The sequence below is a fragment of the Myotis nattereri genome (genome assembly GCF_964212035.1).
Source record: "Myotis nattereri genome assembly, chromosome: 6".
In the NCBI taxonomy this organism is placed as follows: Eukaryota; Metazoa; Chordata; class Mammalia; order Chiroptera; family Vespertilionidae; genus Myotis; species Myotis nattereri.
This window is the reverse complement of record NC_138081.1, coordinates 8,874,048-8,893,499: the sequence shown is the minus strand read 5'-3', so window position 1 is coordinate 8,893,499 and position 19,452 is coordinate 8,874,048. Positions and strand designations below refer to the sequence as shown.

General features: G+C 41.4%; 1 protein-coding gene across 1 annotated transcript in view; it reads left to right on the top strand.

Moving 5' to 3' along the window:
• SLC26A8 (solute carrier family 26 member 8) overlaps positions 1-19,452 on the top strand; it is a gene marked incomplete at its 5' end in the record, with an annotated part of 78,330 nt that overhangs the window by 44,471 nt on the left and 14,407 nt on the right. The window contains 4 exons of the mRNA XM_081095041.1: positions 12,403-12,550; positions 13,628-13,741; positions 16,159-16,236; positions 18,909-19,004. Coding sequence (XP_080951167.1) covers positions 12,403-12,550; positions 13,628-13,741; positions 16,159-16,236; positions 18,909-19,004 — 436 coding nt within the window. The remainder of the gene's footprint in view (positions 1-12,402; positions 12,551-13,627; positions 13,742-16,158; positions 16,237-18,908; positions 19,005-19,452) is intronic.

Here is a 19,452-nt window from a genome sequence, read left to right as displayed (position 1 = left end):
ATGCAAATTAACCTGACAAAGATGGCAGGTAATTTGCATACACAGAGGAGAGCAGGAGAGCTGGAAGCTCTGGGGGATGTGCCTCCTTAGGTTGGTGAAAACCCAGAGCGTGGGGAGCACCAGGAATTCTGGGAATTGTAGTTTTGGTGGCAGCCCCAGGACCAGAAGCGGAAGCCCAGAGCAGAAGCCCAGAGTGCAGGGAGCACCAGGAATGCTGGGAATTTTAGTTCTGGTGGCAGACAGATCTCCTAGACCAGTGATGGCGAACCTATGACATGTGTGTCAGAGGTGACACGCGGACTCATTTTTTTGGTTGATTTTTCTTTGTTAAATGGCATTTAAATATATAAAATAAATATCAAAAATATAAATCTTTGTTTTACTATGGTTGCAAATATCAAAACATTTCTATATGTGACACGGCACCAGAGTTAAGTGAGGGTTTTTCAAAATGCTGACACGCTGAGCTCAAAAGGTTCGCCATCACTGTCTAGACCCTAGAGCAGTGGTTCTCAACCTTCCTAATGCTGCGACCCTTCAATACAGTTCCTCATGTTGTGGTGACCCCCAACCATAAAATTATTTTCATTGCTACTTCATAACTGTAATTTTGCAACTGTTATGAATCGTAATGTAAATATCTGCTATGCAGGATATATTTAGGCGACCCCTGTGAAAGGGTCGTTCGACCCCCAAAGGGGTCATGACCCACAGGTTGAGAACCCCTGCACTAGAGCAAAGTGAGCCTGGAGCAAGTTACTGTTGTGGTTGGGATGGAGGGAAAGCAAAAGTGAGAGACATAAGTAAAATCAGAGTGTCTATGAAAAATTAAAGGGAAGAGATCCTAAAACTTCCAGCAAGTCTCCACCAATGGAGCAAAGAAAAAAAAAAATGCCTCTCTTATTCTGTGAGAAACAAACCAAACTGGGTTGGGGGTCTCAGACAATTCACTCATATGATTGCAAAGCAGACAGAAACTCCTGGATTTGAGAGGGCTCCCCTGAGGGCTCCAGATTGAAGAGGGTGCAGGTTGGGCTGAGGGACACCCCCCTCTACCCCTCCCCCTCCCAGTGCACGAATCTTCGTGCACCGGGCCCCTAGTAGTTAATAACACTGTATTATATATTTGAAAGTTGCTAAGAGAGCTCATTTTAAAAGTTCTCATCCCAAGAAAAAAACTGCAACTATGTGTGGTGACAGATGCTAACTAGATTTATTGTGGTGATCATTTCACAATATTTACAAATATCAAATCATTATGTTGTACACCTGAAACTAATATAATGTTATATGTCAAATATCTTTAAAATGACAAGTAGACATTGTGTTTCTCTGTGAAGCATTTTTGCCCCCACCAAAAATCCCACATTTGACCAAACCTGAAGGGCTAACTACCAATTTACAGGAAATATAAGGAAGAGAGGAATATGTTAAATGACAACACAAGAATACAATCAGCAAAATCTAGATTGTGGGGAAATCTAATAGGACCAATGGCCAGGTTTCTTTCTTTAAAATATAATTCTTTTTATTGTTGAGAGTATTACAGATATCCCCGCTTTGCCCGCCTCTATCTGGCTCACTACAGGCCTTCACAGTAATGTTGTCTATGACTATGGGCTATGCATATCCTATATAATAAAGAGCTAATATGCAAATGGTCATCATGCCCTCATGCCCTCGCGCTGGGGCCAGGGGACCTGAGGCTGCATCCCCCACCCAGTGGGGCTTCACGGGGGACCTGAGGCTGCACCCCTTGCCCAGTGCAGCTTGACAGGGGACCTGAGGCTGCGCCCCCCGCCCTGTGGGGCTTGACGGGGGTGGGGCCAGCCGGGTCTAGGTCTCTCAAGGCGTGTGCAAGTGGGCGGGGACGTGACTCTGGGTCCTGCGGTGCACCTCAGACTCTGACTGGAGGGAGATTTTCATATACATTTTACTAATTTTCTTTCATCTCTGACACTTCTATTATAGAGAAAGGGCAAAGAGCAATATTAAAATATTTCCTCTAATTCCGTTTTAATGTGCACGAATTTCGTGCACTGGACCACTAGTATGCATATAAGTTATTTGGTTAATCTCTTCCCCACCCCCGTCTCCTTTCCTCTGAGATCTGTCAGTGTGTTCCATGCTTCCATCTCTGGACCTATTTTGTTCATCTAGGTTTCTTTAACGAAAAATTTGCAGGGAAGAAAAATAAAGATATGAAGAAGGAATCTATAACTTAAAGAGATTTGAGACTTAGCAACCAATTTTAGTGTATAGACCTTATTTGGATTCTAATTTGAACATGTAAACTAGATATTTATGAGACATTTGGGAAATTTTGAATATTAATTATATGTTTGATAATATTAAGAAATTTGTAACAATTTTGGGGGTACATCTTTTAGAGAGATATGTTGAAATATTTACAATTAAACCTATATAATACCTGGGATTTGCTTCAAAATAAAATAAGATTGGTTATAAATTGTTGTGTTGAAAGTGAGTGATGGGTATACCAGGGTTCATTATACTATCCTTTCTTTTGAAAATGTTTGAAAATTTTACACTTTTAAAATAAAAGATCAAACATTTGTGAGTGGTACTATACTGCTTACATATAAAACATAGACTCTGACCCCCTAAGAAATCATAGCCTAAAATTTGCCACAAAGAAGCTGACTTAACAGATGATCTGGGCAACATTACTAAGCCTGTACACAAACAGACAAGCATCTGTTCTTATAAAAATTAAGATGTTCATTCATTCTCTAGTCAGTAATATGATGATAGTAGTGGCAAAGAAGAAAGCTTGTTGTCTCAAGGAGAGTTTTCTAGTTAACAATATGGTAGGAGATATACCTGGGGAAAAGTTCTGATCATGGTTGTGTGTGTTTGGCAATGTTTTTTAATGATATGATCTTAATAGAAACAATGTATTGACTTAGTAGAATTAGGTGACTAGGACTACCAGCAAAATGAATTAGTCTGAAAATTCTGGTGACTTCAAAACAATAGAATGGTAGAGAGGATTCTGGGAGATGAAGTAGGAAGCACCAGGAATCCATCCCTCCACCTAAACCACTGCACTGGCAGAATCTGTCTGACATTTGGGAGGTTTTGAATATTACTTATGTGTTTAGGAAGCACCTAAGTTATATTTTGGAACTCCAGAGCCTATTGAAGGCTTACAATTTCCAGAAAAAGGCTTGGATGGTAAATTGCATTGTTGCAAGCCCCTCCCCCTCTGGCTGAAGTGACTTCCATGGGATCTAAAGGGCCAGAACTCCCTTTTTTCCTTTTCCTTTTCCTCTTTTTGTGCCCCCTTTTGGAAGTCAGACATGAAAAATTAGGACATAAAAAAACCCACTCACAAACCCACATATTCAGGAAAAATTAGAAAATTACACATGCCCAGAAAATGACTCAGAAAAGACCAAGCAAGACCTTAAATTTATAACTCAGGCTAATCCTTGGCACAGCAACAGCCTACAATAACAACAACAACAAAACAATAACAAAAACAGCAAACCATGGGACAGGGGAGAATCTGATTTCCACAGTTGCCACATTATTATATTCAAATATCCAGTGTTCAACAAAAATCACAAGGCATACAAAGAAATAGGAAGTATGCCCCATTCAATGGAAAAAGTAAATCAACAGAAACTATTCTGAAAAAGACCCAATGACAGATCTACCAGACAAAGACTTTAAAATAATTGTCTTAAAGATCCTCAAAGAACTAAAGGAAAAAGTGGAGAAAGTCAAGAAAATGATGAATAAAATGAAAATATCAAAATAGAGATAGAAAAAAAGAAAGAAGAGGTAGTTCTGGGGCTGTGAAGCACAATAACTGAAATAAAAAATTCACTAATCATATGTCACATAATGACATTTTAACAACAGACTGCATATATGGCAGTGGTCCCATAAGGTTCTAATGGAGCTGAAAATTTCTATCACCTAATGACATCATAGCCATCCTAACATCATAATGCAATGCATTACTCATGTGTTTGTGGTGACACTGGTATAAACAAACCTACTGCACTCCCAGTCATATGAAAGTACTAGAGGCCCGATGCACAAAACTCATATACTCAGAGTGGGGGAGGTCCCTCAGCCCAGCCTGTGCCCTCTCCAAGTCCGGGAGCCTTTGAGGGATGTCCAACTGCTGTGGAGATTGGAGAGGCTCCCGCCACCACCACCACTGTGCTCACCAGCCTTGAGCCCAGCTTCTGGCTAAGCAGCGCTCCCCCTGTGGGAGCGTAATGATCACCGGGGGGCAGCTCTTGCATTGAGCATCTGCCCCCTGGTGATCAGTGTGTATCATAGCAACCTGTGGTTCTGCCATTCGGTCGATTTGCATATTAGCCTTTTATTATATAGGATAGCACATGCAATTAAGTACAGTACATAAAATTTGATAATGATTATAAACGACTGTTTCTCATTTACGTATTTTCTATTCTATATGTTTTATTGTTATTTTAGAGTATACTCTTTCTACTTATAAAAAAACATTTGCTGTAAAACAGAATGCTGTGCTATACATCTTGTGTTTACCACATCTCTAATTGCATAATTTTCTTCTGTGCTTGATTTAATCTTGTGTTGTTTTCATTGATTGTGGCCACCAAGCATATAAAATCCACTGTTCAGGTTGTCAGTAAGAGGCCATGTTGAATGATTGACCTGGAAACAAAATTAAAAGTGATTTAAGGACTGTGAAGGTGGAAAATCAGTGGTGGTTATTGCTCACAAGTCAGACATGACCCATTACACCACAGCTATGATCTTGAAAAGCAAGAACAAAATGATGGAAGCTGTTAAAGGATCTACACTTCACTGAAGGCAGTAAGACTAACAAAAACTCGAGAAGGGCTATATCCAACATAGAGAAACTTCTAATGACCTGGATTGAAGACCAGACACAGAAGTGTGTCCCTCTCAGCACCATGACGATCACAGCCACAGCAAAAAGTTCGTTTGTGATGTTGAAAGAAAAGACTGGGCCCAACTCTAGTTTTGCATTTACTACTAGCTCTGTGTGGTTCAAATAATTCAGGATTCATTACATAATGTGAAAGTAAGCAGTGAATCTGTGAGTGCTGATGTAAAGGCAACTGAGGAACTTATAGAAATTCTAGATAAGCTGATAGTGGAGGAAAATTACTTGAGAGAACAAATATTCAATGTGGATGAAACCTCCCTATTCTGGAAATGGATGCCTGAAAGGACTTCCATCCATAAGGAGGCAAAGCAGTTCCGGGTTTCAAGGCCTTTCAGGACAGGATCACAGTCTTGCTTGGGGGCAATGTTGAAGGCTAGAAGTTGAAATCCTTTGTGGTCAGGTACAGTGAGAACCCCAGGGCCTTCAAGCATATCATAAGCACACACTGTGTATACTGCAGGAGCAATACCCCACGGATGGCCCAGCTCCTCTTCTAAGATGCCCACTTGAATGGCTTTGCCAGCGCAATGAGGAAGTACTGTTTGGAGAATAATGTACCTTTCAAGAGTTTCCTTGTTGCTGGTAATGCTCCCAAATATTCTCCTTTTATTGATGATCTTCATCCCAATATCAGAGTGGTGTCTCTCCCTCCAAACATCACCTCTTTCTTCCAATGGATCAAGGAGTTATAGCAGCATTTAAGGCCTACTACCTGAGGAGGACCTTGGCCCAGGCTATTGCTGCAACTAACAGAGATACTGAGAAGACACTGATACAATTCTGGAAAGATCACAACATCTATGACTGCATCAAGAGCCTTGCGTGGGCATGGGGTGATGTCACTGAGGAGTGTATGAATGGCATCTGGAAGAAGATACTCCAGAGTTTTTTCCAAATTTAAATCAAACAAACAAACAAAATAAATAAAGTAATAGGGGCAGGGGGAAGAGTTTTTTCCATGATTTCAAAGTATTTGCCAAGGATAAGGAGGTTGTAAAAATCAACAAGGCTGTGGTTGAGGTGACAAACAATTTTAACCTGGGTGTGGGTGAGGGTGACATTGAGGAACTTGCAGACGCAATTCCTGAGGAATTGGCTAATGAGGAATTGGTGGAACTGAAACAGGAAGAATAGGCCAGAGTAAAAGAAACTGCAGGAGAAAAGAAGGACCCCCAACAAAATTAACAATGAAAAGTTTAAAAGAAGCTTTTGCAGACCTCAACAAGATCCTTAAAAAGTTTGAAAACCTAGACCAAGCATGTCAAACTCGCAGCCCACAATAAATATTTTTGTGGCCCAGCCAATATAATGGTATGTAAGAAATGTTTTAATAAAAATTTTAATAAAACTTAATTTTTACAGTATCCTGTTATACATAACTAGAGGCCCAGTGCACAAAAATTTGTGCACGTTGGGGGTGGGGGGGGGTCCCTCAGCCTGGCCTGTGCCCTCTCCCAGTCTGGGACCCCTCAGGGGATGACCACCTGCTGGCTTAGGTCCACTCCCTGGGGGATTGGGCCCAAGCTGGCAGTCAGACATCCCTCTGGCAGCCCGGGAGCCCTCAGGGGATGTCTACTTGCCAGCGGGGAGCAGGCCTAAGCTGCAGTCAGACATCCTTAGCGCTGCTGAGGAGGCGGGAGAGGCTCCCAGCACCACTGCTGTACTGGCAGCCGTCAGCCTGGCTTATGGCTGAGCAGAACTCCCTCTGTGGGAATGCACTGACCACCAAGGGGCAGCTCCTGCATTGAACGTCTGGCCCCTAGTGCTCAGTGTGTGTCATAGTGACCAGTCATTCCCAGTTGTTCTGCTGTTAGGGTCAATTTGCATATTACCCTTTTATTATATAGGATAGAGGCCTGGTGCATGGGTGGGGGCCAGCTGGTTTTCCCTGAAGGGTGTCCCAGATCAGGGTGGGGGTCCCCACTGGGATGCCTGGCCAGCCTGGGTGAGGGGCTGATGGCTGTTTGCAGCTGGTCACACCCCCTTCAGGGTGGGGGTCCCCACTGGAGTGCCTGGCCAGCCTGGGTGAGGGGCTAATGGCTGTTTGCAGGCTGGTCAAGCCCCCCCCCCCATAGTGGGGCCCCTCACCCCATGGAGGTTTGGCCAGCCTGGGTGAGGGGCTGATGGCTGTTTTCAGGCTGACCACACCCCCTTTAGGGTGGGGGGTCACCACTGGGGTACCTGGCCAGTCTGGGTGAGGGGCTAAGGGTCGTTTTCAGGCTGGCCAAGCCCCCCAGCGATGGAAGCTCCCAGCCTCTCCTTTTCTTTTGCTTTTTTTAATTCTGGGATTTATTTACCTTCTATAATTGAAACTTTGTAGCCTTGAGTGGAGCTCAGAGCCAGCCAGGGTGGGCGAGAGGGAAGCTTGGCTTCCTCCATCACCAGGGGCAACCCAAGCCTCCTGCTGGCTCCAGTTCCATGGCCATGGCTGGCTGAAAGCAGGTATCTGGGGTTTATTTATCTTTTATAATTGAAACTTTGTTGCCTTGAGTGGAGCTCAGAGCCGGCCCCGGCAGGCGGGAAGCTTGGCTTCCTCCATCATTGGGACAACCAAGCTTCCTGCTTGCTCCAGCTCCGTGACTGCCAGCCGCCATCTTGGTTGGGTTAATTTGCATAGTCGCTCTAATTGACTGGTGGGAGTGGCTTAAGGCGTAGCAAAGGTATGGTCAATTTGCATGTCTGTCTTTTATTAGTGTAGATTATAACAAACTACTATGTTCTCTAATAACTGATTACTATAATTGTGTTTCATTCATTTCCCTTACACACTTTACGCGCTGGTGCACCATTTCTCTCCACTAATACTAGCAGCTGATTGCCATGTCATTAGTCTTGGACTGACTTGTTTGGTGTGCACAACAGGAAATATTTCACTTTCAGAGAACAAGAAAAATAGGCTTATTTGTGTTATGCTTATTAATTTGTGCAGTTATTCAGTGTCTGGTAAGTTAATGTTCAAGACAAAATATTAATTTTTATTAAAATGTTCTATTATTTTACGTTAACGATGACTCATTTATTTCAGCCCTTTGTATTCAGCATGTCCCTATCAAAATAAACCTATGTTTCTATGAAAATTGAAGCTTTTCTTTTTTTGCAGCCCACATAAACTTAAACCTTTTTTATTTGGTGCATGTTAGCCTTTGAGTTTGACATGCTTGACCTAGACTCAACACCAAAAGGTTTTCATTAATAGAGAGAAATATCCATGGTGCATTATCTGCTTACAGTCAAACTATGATGAAAAAGAAACAAACCAAGCGAACCACCATGGACATATTTCTGAAGAGAGTAATACCTCCTTAAGAAGAGCCTCAGGCAGGTCCTTCAGGAAGTGTTCCAGAAGAAGGCATTGTCATCATAAGAGAGGACAGCTCCATGCTCGTTATCGCCCTGAAGACTTTCCAGTGGAACAAGATGTAAAGGTGGAAAACAGTGATATTGATGATCTTACGTTATGTAGGCCTAGGCTAATGTGTGTTTGTGTCTTAGTTTTTCACTAAAACGTTTACAAAAATTTTAAAAATCTAAAAATAAAAATGTTATAGCCCTGGCCAGATGGCTCAGTTGGTTGGAGCATAGTTCCATACACCAAAAAGTTGCAGGTTTGATCCCCAGTTGGGGTGCTTGTGAGAGATGACGGATCAGTGTTTCTCTCTCACATCTATGTTTCTCTCTCCTCCTCCTCTCTCTCCCCCATCCGCGCTCTCTAAAATCAATAAAACATTTCCTCAGGTGACTATTTTAAAAAATTACAGAAACATTATAGAATAATAATATAAAGAAAGAAAATATTTTTATAGCTATACAATGAGTTTGTATTTTAAGATGTGTTATTACAAAAGAGTAAAAAAGTTAAAAATTTTTAAGTTTATTAAGTAAAAAGGTTACAGTAAGTTAAGGTTAATTTGTCATTGAAGAAAAAAAATGATTTTTTATAAATTTAATGTAACCTAAGTGTACAGGGTTTATAAAGTATATGGTAGTGTACACTAATGTCCTAGGCCAGTAGTCGGCAAACTGCGGCTCGCGAGCCACATGCGGCTCTTTGGCCCCTTGAGTGTGGCTCTTCCACAAAATACCACATGTGAGCGCGCACGTACAGTGCGATGGAAACTTTAGAGAATTTTTAGTTGAAATGGAGAGTGAGTATGCAGATCTTCTGCTGCATAACAAGGTACGTTGGTTATCAAGAGGAAACGTTTTGAAACATTTCGCTTCCTTATTAACAGAAATTAAAGCATTTCTCCTTGAGAAGGGTGTTCACTATCCAGAACTAACGAACGATCAGTGGATCCAAAAATTTTATTTCATGGTAGACATTACGTCTCATCTAAATCAGCTTAATCGTAAACTACAGGGGAAAGGAAACACAATTTTTTTGATGTTAGAGGAAGTTATTTCATTTGAAAACAAATTATCTCTTTTTGTTCAAGATTTTGAAAGAGAAACTTTGGTTCACTTTCTAAGCCTGTTGAAACATCACCAAGAAAATAATTCTGATATTGACATTTGCTATTTCAAAACAACACTTTTAAATATGAGGGAAGCTTTTCTCAACAGGTTTCAGGAATTCAGAAACAGCAAAGCAACGTTAGCCTTTGTTAAAAAACCTCTTAATGCTACTGTAACAGAATTTAATTTTTCTCCCTTTAATATTGACATTGGCAACTTTGAAATGCAATTGCTGGATTTAAAAAACAAAGAACTGTGGAGCTTGAAATTTGAACGTCTTTGTGCTGATATAGAAATATTGGAGAAAAACAAATGTGCACTTAGTTCACAGCACAAGTGTTCTGCTTTGAAAGACCTGGAGAAGGAAGATATGTTGATTTTTAACACCTGGAATAGTATTCCTGACTCATATAATCAACTGAAAAAACTAGCATTTGCTGTTCTTTCCTTATTCGGGTCTACATATTTATGTGAACAATCATTTTCAAGCATGAACCTTACCAAGAGTAAATTGAGAAGTCATCTTATTGATGAGAGCCTGGAATCGTGCCTAAAATTAAAAACAACAACATACAAACCGGACTTACCCAAACTTTCCAAGGAGATGCAAGGCCATTGTTCACATTAGTGTTTGTCAGTCATTGTCATGATTTAATTTTATGGATATTGTAAGGTAAATTGTAAGGAATTTAATTTTATCAATAAATAATATCGTTATTAAGTATGATATCAAGTTTTATTCAACATACCTATAGTTTAACTAAGACTTAAAACTTTAAGTAAAGTTTATTAAGTTAATTTTAGGGGACGTTGTGGAGTGAAAGAAGATGTAGTGTTGAGGATTGAGAAAGGTATGTTGAGATGGTTTGGACATAGAGAGAGGATGAACGAAAGGAGATAGAGAAACAAGCATACAAGACGAGTGTGGATGGGAGAGTTGGGAGGGGTCGACCTCAGCGAACGTACCTCAATTAGATTGAGGACAATTTTAGCAAAGGCCAGCTTAGGAGTACCCTAATTAAGTTAATAACAATGTACCTACCTATATAGTTTAAGTTTAAAAAATTTGGCTCTCAAAAGAAATTTCAATCGTTGTCCTGTTGGTATTTGGCCCTGTTGACTGATGAGTTTGCCGACCACTGTCCCAGGCCTTTGCATTCACTTACCACTCACTCACTGACTCGCCTAGAGCAACGTTCAGTCCTGCAAGCTCAATTCACAGTAACTGCCCTATACCGGTATACCATATTGTATCTTTTATATCATAGTCTTACTGTACCTTTTCTATATTTAGGTATATTTCGGTACACAAATACCATTTCAGTTGCCTGTAGTCTTCAGTACAGTAACATGCTGTACAGATTTGTAGCCTGGGAGCAATAGGCTACACCGTATAGCCCAGGTGCGTACCATCTACATTTATGTAAGTGCACTCTATGGTGCTTGCACAATGATGGAATCACCTAATGACACATTCTCAGATGTATCCCCATCATTAAGCAACACGTGGCTGTAGAGATAGGCAAACTTGAGCAGTCAAAAGAATCAATGAACTTGAAGATAAGACAATGGAAATTATTGAGTCTGAGGAACAGAGAGGGAAATGATTGGAGAAAAATGAACAGAGTCTAAGGGGCCTGTGGGAGACCATCAAGAAACCAACATGCACATCATGGTCTCAAAAGCAAAAGAGAAAGAGAATGGGGTAGAGAGAATATTGAAGAAATAATAGCTGAAAAAAACGAAATTTGATGAAATACATGAATATAAACATCTAAGAAGCTCAATAAATTCCTAATAAAACACTTAGGAATTAGCCAAGGAGATAAAAGTCTTACACAATGAAATCTACAAAACATCGATGAAACAAAGAATACATACATAAATAGAAATACATCCCATGTTCAGATGTTGTTAAGATGTTATTAAGATGTCAATGCTACCCAAAGCTATCTGCAGATTCAATTTAATCCCTATCAAAATTTCAATGAAGTTTATTGCAGAAACTTTAATAAATCCTACAATTCATATGGAATCACAAGGTGCCCCAAATAGCAAAAGCAATCCTGAAAATGATTAATCCTGAAAAGTTGAAGAACTCAAATTTCAAAATTTATCACGAAGCTACCATAATTAAAACCAGTGTGGTACCAGCATAAAGACAGATATACAGCCCAATGGAATGAAATGGAGAGCTCAGAAATAAACCCTTGCATATGTGGTCAAATGACAAGGATGCCAAGACCATTCAATAGGGAGAGGACAATCTCGTCAATGAACGGTACTGGGGAAACTGGATATTCATGCAAAAGAATGAAGTGGGATTCTTACCTAATACCATATACAGAACTTACCTCAAAATCCATCAAAAACCTGAATGTAAGGCCTAAACTATAAAACTGTTAGAAGAAAACAGGACAAAAGCTTCATGACATCGGATTTGGCAGTGTTTTCTTGGATATGTTACCAAAGGCATAGGCAACAAAAGAAAATAGACAAATTAGACTTCATGAAAATTAAAAACTTGCATGCATCAAAAGACCTTTTTACTTTTAAACACAGTAAAAAGGTAACCCATAGAATCGGAGAAAATATTTGCAAATCTAAAAGATTTGCATGTGAATACAAGGGAATTCGCTGAGCTGTTTAGTTATAAACCATCTTAGATGTGATATCTGCCTATTGTTTACTAATGGTCTCCAATAGTATAAATAAACTAATTCTTGTCCATCTGTTTTGGTTTTACCTGTTCTATTCTCTTTACTACATGGCAGAATCCTTGAACCTAGAACATAGCAAAGCATGTTCTCCTACTGGCTTTGGTAATTTGGCTTAGTTTGCTGGAAGTTTTGGCAAGCTCTTACCTCAATTATTTTTATATCTTACTGGTTTTGTTTGTTTGTTTGTGTTTTAAGCATGAGGCCTGCTCGGTATAATAAGGATGAGGTGGGGGAGGTGCCAATGAATGACTCCTGCTCTCCAGGAATAATTCCACCATTTTTTTCCAGATTCCTGTTTCCTGTAATGCCAAATTTGGATAATCTTCGGGATATTGTTTTAGATGCCTTTTCCTTAGCTATAGTGAGCTCCTCACTGCTTGTATTTCTGGGCAAGAAGATTGCCAATTTCCATAACTATAATGTCAATTCCAACCAGGTGAGCAGACAGGCCTTTCTATTACTTTCTCTGACCCTTAAGTCTTTGTACTCTAATCTGAGCCTCCTGCTAACATGACGACTGGATTCTTCTGTAGCCAGAGAATCGTTTAGAATATAATGTGAACTGTAACTACCAAAGGACTTAGGAGAAGTGTGGCGCACTTAGTTCTGAACCCATCTGAATTAGCACGAGTGATATCCCCTAGAACAGATACGGTGCAGGGATGCAAGACGATAGCGTGTGGCATCATGCTGTTGAGCTAGTAGAATTCCTCTCCTTTTAATTTTATCTTCCTTTCCACCAAGTCTTTAGAAGTCAACCACATTCTGCGGTGCAATAAGAAATGATATGGAATAGCAAAACCAGGCTACTAATATAATTAAGTCAATCTCTCAGAAATAGTTTTTGTCTTTTTTTTTTTTAATATATTTTATTGTTTTTTTTACAGAGAGGAAGGGAGAGGGATAGAGAGTTAGTAACATCGATAAGAGAGGAATATCCATCAGCTGCCTCCTGCACACCTCCCACTGGGGATGTGCCCGCAACCAAGGTACATGCCCTTGACCTTCTGAATCGAACCTGGACCCCTCGGTCCGTAGGCCGATGCCCTATCCATTGAGCCAAACCAGTTAGGGCTGTCCTTTTTTTTTTTTTAATAGCTCCAACTATTCTGAGTTCAGTACTTTCCCTAGTACCCAAAAAGGAAATATGGATGCATGAGGTGTCCCACTTTTACTTTTAGGATAGTTTAGAAGGAAGAAAGAAAAGTAGGACTATGTTCTCTCTGTCATTCTAAGTCCTAGTGATCATGAGAGAGAGAATAAGGCAAAAGTCTCATTTCCTCACTTTGAAAAAGTGCTTTCTTTGTGCTCACTAACTAAAATGAAGTTTCAACCTAATCCAGAAATCAGATGTGCCATCCTTTTGTTCTTCTAAGAACACGTCCGTGTTATTTGAAATGATATAAACAGCCTATTCGCATGCACCAGAAACAGACAGTATACCTTCAGTTCAAACTTAAATCAGCATTCTTCAACAAATAGTGGGCCTAAATTGTTTGCTATTTCTTTATAGGATTTAATAGTCATTGGCATTTGCAATGTCGTCAGCTCATTTTTCAGATCTTGTGTGTTTACTGGTGCTATTATTAGGACAATGATCCAGGATAAATCTGGAGGAAGACAACAGGTATGCTGAAATAGAATTTGATCTCTAGCATTTAAAAATATTGATGTCTATTCATATGTTTTTATAGAAAGGGGTTACATTAGTTTAATCACATTGCTATTTTAATGTTATACTTGTTCGGGAGGATCTCATGTTTGCCTTAATTTTTGTTTAGATTTTTGTCTTAAAAGGTATTTGTCAATATGGAACTTTTAAGTCATTTTCTACAGAGGTCTTATTCTATATGAGAAGTTCACACACACACACACACACACAAAAGAAAAAAACACAACCATTTTCCATGTAACCTAAAAGATAATATTTCAGGTGAACTAACAATCACCTATAAACTTTATATATATATATATATATATATATATATATATATATATATGCGATATATTCTTAGTCCTACTCTGGGAAAGCAATAATTCAACTCTATCACGGCTGCCAAACCAGAAACTTTCCTGGCTTCCTCAAAGGGTATGGCAAGGGGCTTTCATGATAGAGAGTAAGGTCTTTGTCTAGATGAGCCTTGGGAATGTACGATCATCCTACCTTGGTATGATAGAAAATTATCTAGGTCAGACTCTCTTCAGGTCAGAAACAGAAGTGTCAGAAGAATCGACACTAAATTTTAGTGGGGAAAGGTAAAGTGTCACATTTCATGGCTAAATTTGTGAAATAGAAGGCGAAAGCTCATAAAAATCAGAAGATTAGGCAGAAACAAGAGCGGGTGTCTAGTAAGACCATTCAGATCAGTCTATGTGGGCTGAGCTTCGTTGTCATACAGCTGCTGCCAGACACACTGGCTTTAGGGAGTAGCCCTTTTCCACTCTTTACCAGAAAAAAAGCAAGTTGGGTTATGTAAGAAGAAGGATGTTCGATGCAAGGGCAAAAGAACTTGAAGTCATAATGAGAAGGTTTTATGATCAGAAGAAATGGAAATGGCAATTCCAGACTTTAGTTCCCAGTGATTTTTGACAACACACTTTGTTGATTCAGTATACAAGCATAAATGTGGGGAGAAAAGATGCACACCATTAGAAAAAACGAAATCACAGTGCAAGTAAAATTAAGTGCAGAATAAGGACAGTAAGTAAAAAGTGCCATAAATTTTGCAAGGAGAGTGATGGGGCAAGTGGGACTTCTGTGGACTGCTGAAGGGGTTAGGTATGTACAGATGGGGGGAAGGAAGAAGCCTTCACTTCAGCCTGGGAGTTGCCAGTGCCTGCTGGGCAAAGCGCCTGCCTAAGGCAGCCCATGGCCCCATCCTGTTCTCTGCTGCTACATTGCTGTCCCACGCAGCGCACCCTCCTGCCAATGGCATCTCTCTGTGCGGCGCAGTGACCCTTGGTGGGAGGCATGTGTCTGGGGTGCTGGAGACCCTTCCTGGAGACCCTGACTTGCCCAGTGCAGATCCGGGTTCAGACAGAGAATGTTGCCGGCCCCCGGCCCTACCCTTGGAGCCTCCACTTTGGTTTCTGACCTGGACGGGCAAAGGCCTCTGAGACTGGCTCAGCCTCTTCATCCCTCAGCAGTGGTGTCCTCTCCACCCCTTCCTCTGGGGCCTTCTGATTCACTCCGCCCAAGAGCTCCTCTATTTCTTCAGTTCCCCAGGCCTTCAGACAAGCTCAGGTCTGGCTCTGAACCTCAGACATGACCTGCCACCAAGGGCAGCTTTATTTTTTGTCTGGCATAAATACAAACTCTGTATAAGTATTTGGATTTCTCTTTACTTTTCCCCGATCTAGAATCCACTTGTCTTCACTGGCTGCACCCAAACCTCTCAGCCCTCCAGCCATGGCCCAGGCCGGACATGTTGGCAGGCGCATGGCAGAGGGCATGTGAAGAGCCCTGGGCTTGTGGCCAGTTGGGCTGTCCCTGGCCCGTCTTCCTGTTTATTCGGTCCTGACCACTGTGCGCCCTGCGCTCCCTGAGTGGGTTCCTTTCCTCACTCCCTGCTTTCCAAGGCCTGGCCTCCTTGCCTGGTCCCACGCTCCCAGAGGGAGGGGTGTTTATGGATATGGGAGGAGGAATGGTTGTGATTTCAGGGCTGACAGTGAGGGCTCTGCGAGGGCTTTTCTGAACTGTTCCAGGAGGGGTGAGCGTGAGGAGGGAGTGCAAGCCGGGGTTTAGGAGACTCCGATTCGCAGCAAACGGCTAAGGCAGTAAAGATTAAACACCCAGGACAATGTGGACCTTTAGAAAGCACCCATGCGTGCATCAGCGAGCACGGGTGGAGCACCTAGCATGTGGTTAGCACTTTGACAAGACCTGACAGTGTCAGGTCAACAAAAATGCACTTAATGCTGGATGGTCACACACAGTTCCTTTTAAGAAAAGCTGACGCGCTTCTCACCAAGCAGAAGCCTCGGTTGCAGGCAGGGACCAGTACGATCCTGATGGTCTCTCTCCAACCGGCTCTGTCTCCTCAGTTTGCGTCTCTGGTAGGAGCAGGCTTGATGCTGCTCCTGATGGTGAAGGTGGAATCCTTTTTCTACGAACTGCCAAATGTAAGTGGAACTGATCGAATATCCAAGCCCAGAAAGCCCAGGGTCCAGATTGCATCTTGGTGGGTATCTCTGCGCAGAACTGCACTCAGCACGCCCCCACGGCCTGCCCCGGCCTCTCTCTAGTGCCTTTCCTTTACAATAATAGCACCTACCTCTCAGGATTGGGATTCAAATAAGATGTTATATATGATATAGAGAGAACAGCGTTGAGCTAGTAATTAGCACTCAGGAAACATTAGCCATTATTGTTATTAATCTTCTTTTAATCGCTTAAGCGCTAAAGTAAGCTTTACAGTAAGGATTCCGTTAAAGAGACCAACACAGACTTCAGATGCCAGAACGCCCATTACCATCACAGGCGTAGACCCTCAGTGCACATTCACGCCATCTGGTTTCCCAGACCGCTTCTGGGGGGCCTGTTCTGCACACAGGTGAACTCACCCCCTCGCCTGCTTCCCCACTGTCTCTGGTTAGCTTACAATACGAGAAGGCAGGGCCTGACAGTTGAGTTATAACTGTGTTCAGCTGGGATGCTCCTACATGCTCCGGTGCCATTTCTTCCTTTTTGTGAGACCGACCACCGTGCATTGAGAGATTCCAGGCGCATTAATTCCTGGCTATAATCAATTTGTTCTCAATAGAGATCAATGCTCAGTGACCATGACTTCCTTTTAAATTTCTTTAATGTTCCCTTTAGCCATTTTTAGGTGGGAGGTGGGAGAAGGGTTCCTGCCTGGTGTTGCAGCTTGGTTCCATGCTGAGGTGGCAGTCTGAAGCTGCAGTGGTAGTAAATGTTACCCCATCCTTTTTAAAAAATTGATTTCAGAGAGGAAGGGAGAGGGAGAGATAGAAACCTCAATGATGAGAGAGAATCATTGAAGAGCTGCCTCCTGCACACCCCACACTGGGGATCAAGCCCACAATCCAGGCGCGTGCTCTGACCGGAAATCGAACCGTGACCTTCTGGTTCATAGGTCGACGCTCAACCACTGAGCCACGCCAGCCGGGCCATTACCCCCATCCTTTTGAACGTGTCCATTGCACCTGGTGAAGATCAGGTTGCCACAGAGCAGGCTACCTCCAGGCTCTTGCTGCCTCTGTTCTTGTGATTCAGGGACCTTGGGCCCCAGCCAACGAATCTATGCCTGGGGGTGGGATTAAGCTTGTGCTTATCACACAAGCTGTCCTCTGATTCCCGGCAGAAGTCATCTCCAGAACTGAGGTTGTATAGCACCTTTGGTGCAATCACTATGGAGTCTATTTTAGCAAAGCCACTCAGTAATTTACTTTGAACAGAGTTGTTTTTGCTTTTTAGCTAGGAGAATCAGAACTTTTTAAAGCTCCAAACAGGTATGAAGGCTACTGATAAAAGTAGGTAGCGCTCCTTTATTGCAAATATGTTAGAGAGAGAACAGCCCCTGCTTTTGGCTCCCCATGTTATGTCACATGCTTTTTACAGCAACTGGTAGAATGTTTCTGGGTAAGAAAATGCGAACACAATCTGACCAGTGGGACATCTGAGTACAATACTAATGAGGTTCTATGAGTATTAAAGATTGCTTCCTTCCTTGAAAGGCTATGAATAGCTTGTTGCAAAACCCTTATTGGAAGAATTGTTGGAGCATCCTGGCTAGGATCTCAGTTACTTAGCAGGGGACCAATACAAAAATTTAGAAAACATGATACAAAGCAGTGTATTTAATATTGCTTCGATTTGTATTAGGAAAAAAATAGAACATACCAAAATGTTAATAATTGTTATCTCTTGGATGATGTAAATTATATCTGAGATTAATTCTTCTTTACACATGAGCATCTCTAACCTTAATATTCAGGAAGGTAAATTTTTTATTGTATATTGTTTTATGAAAATTTACGTTTCCTCTTTATACTCCTTCCCTCAAGCCAAACATTTTGAAAAAAACCCTATGAAGTTGAGATTCTTTTCCTTTCCACCACATCTCCCTGCAAATTGCAGAAAGTTTGGAGATTCCTGACTGGAAAGAAGATAAAAATGGAAAGGAAGTAATTTCTGCTAACTTCATCTTTGCTCTTCCCTCCTCTATATTGAGTCAGCTGGTCACTGAGTAACCTCAGAAGTCCAGAGTAAGCGTGGCTGCGGCCATCCCAGTGGTAGGGTCAGTTCTAATTCCCAGGCAGAGCAGAGGAGAGGGTGATGAGGAAAGGCTGAGGAATGTTAAGCTAATGCAGGGACTTCATAAACACAAGAAAGTGTTTCTAAAACTAGTTTAGTTCTACTTTAAGGCCCTGATGATTTTTACAACCAAGTATAAATTTTCATTTTCTCATATTTAAGAAAACTTTTTTCCATTAGAAAAGTAGACGTGCCTATTTCTAAAAACTTTTGAAAATTCATAAGAGCTAAAAATGTCATCCACATTTACAAATGAACCACTATTAACATTTTGGCATATATCTGATCAATATTATTTTCTGTGAATTGATATTACTTTGCATCGTTTCAACCTAACTGGGCATACAACTTTGTATTCTTGTTTGTATTTGATATATAGCATGATAGCTCATACTGGAACTTATTTAGTTATTTTGTTATTATTAGAAAATTAGAAAAAAAAAATTAGGTTGTCTGAATTTTTATTATAAATATCACAACAATGAGTAATTTTGTACGTCCACCCTTCTCCCCACAGGCTGTGCTGGCTGGTATTATTGTGAGCAACGTCCTACCCTTGCTTGAAAATATTTACTATCTACCCAGTCTGTGGAGGCAGAGCCAGTATGACTCTGTGAGTGTAGATGTGCTGGCTGAGGCAGGGGCAGGGGCAGGGGCAGGGGCAGGGGCAGGGGCAGGGGAAGGTTGGACAGAGGGAAAGAGAACAAACAAAGGACATCAACATGAAGGACACTAGCAACTCTGATGCCTGGTACTTTACTTTTGCTTCAAATAAGGAGTCGAAGCTGTTGGTGCAAAGAAATACTGCGACCTCACTCCAACTACGCAAAATTAAATAAAAAGTAATTAAGTGGTTATAGTTCAATACAAATTTAGTAAAAAGGGTTTGTCATGCCTTGCATATTTGGTTGACTTTTAACCCGGAGACACAAATCCTAATAAGAAAGGGAGGTGTCCTGCCCGAGGAACTGACAGAGCACCCTCCTCCTCTTTCCAGCACGGACCTGGGGGACAGAGGGGAAACAGCAAGAAATAAAAGATGGGGGAATGTGATGAGGGGA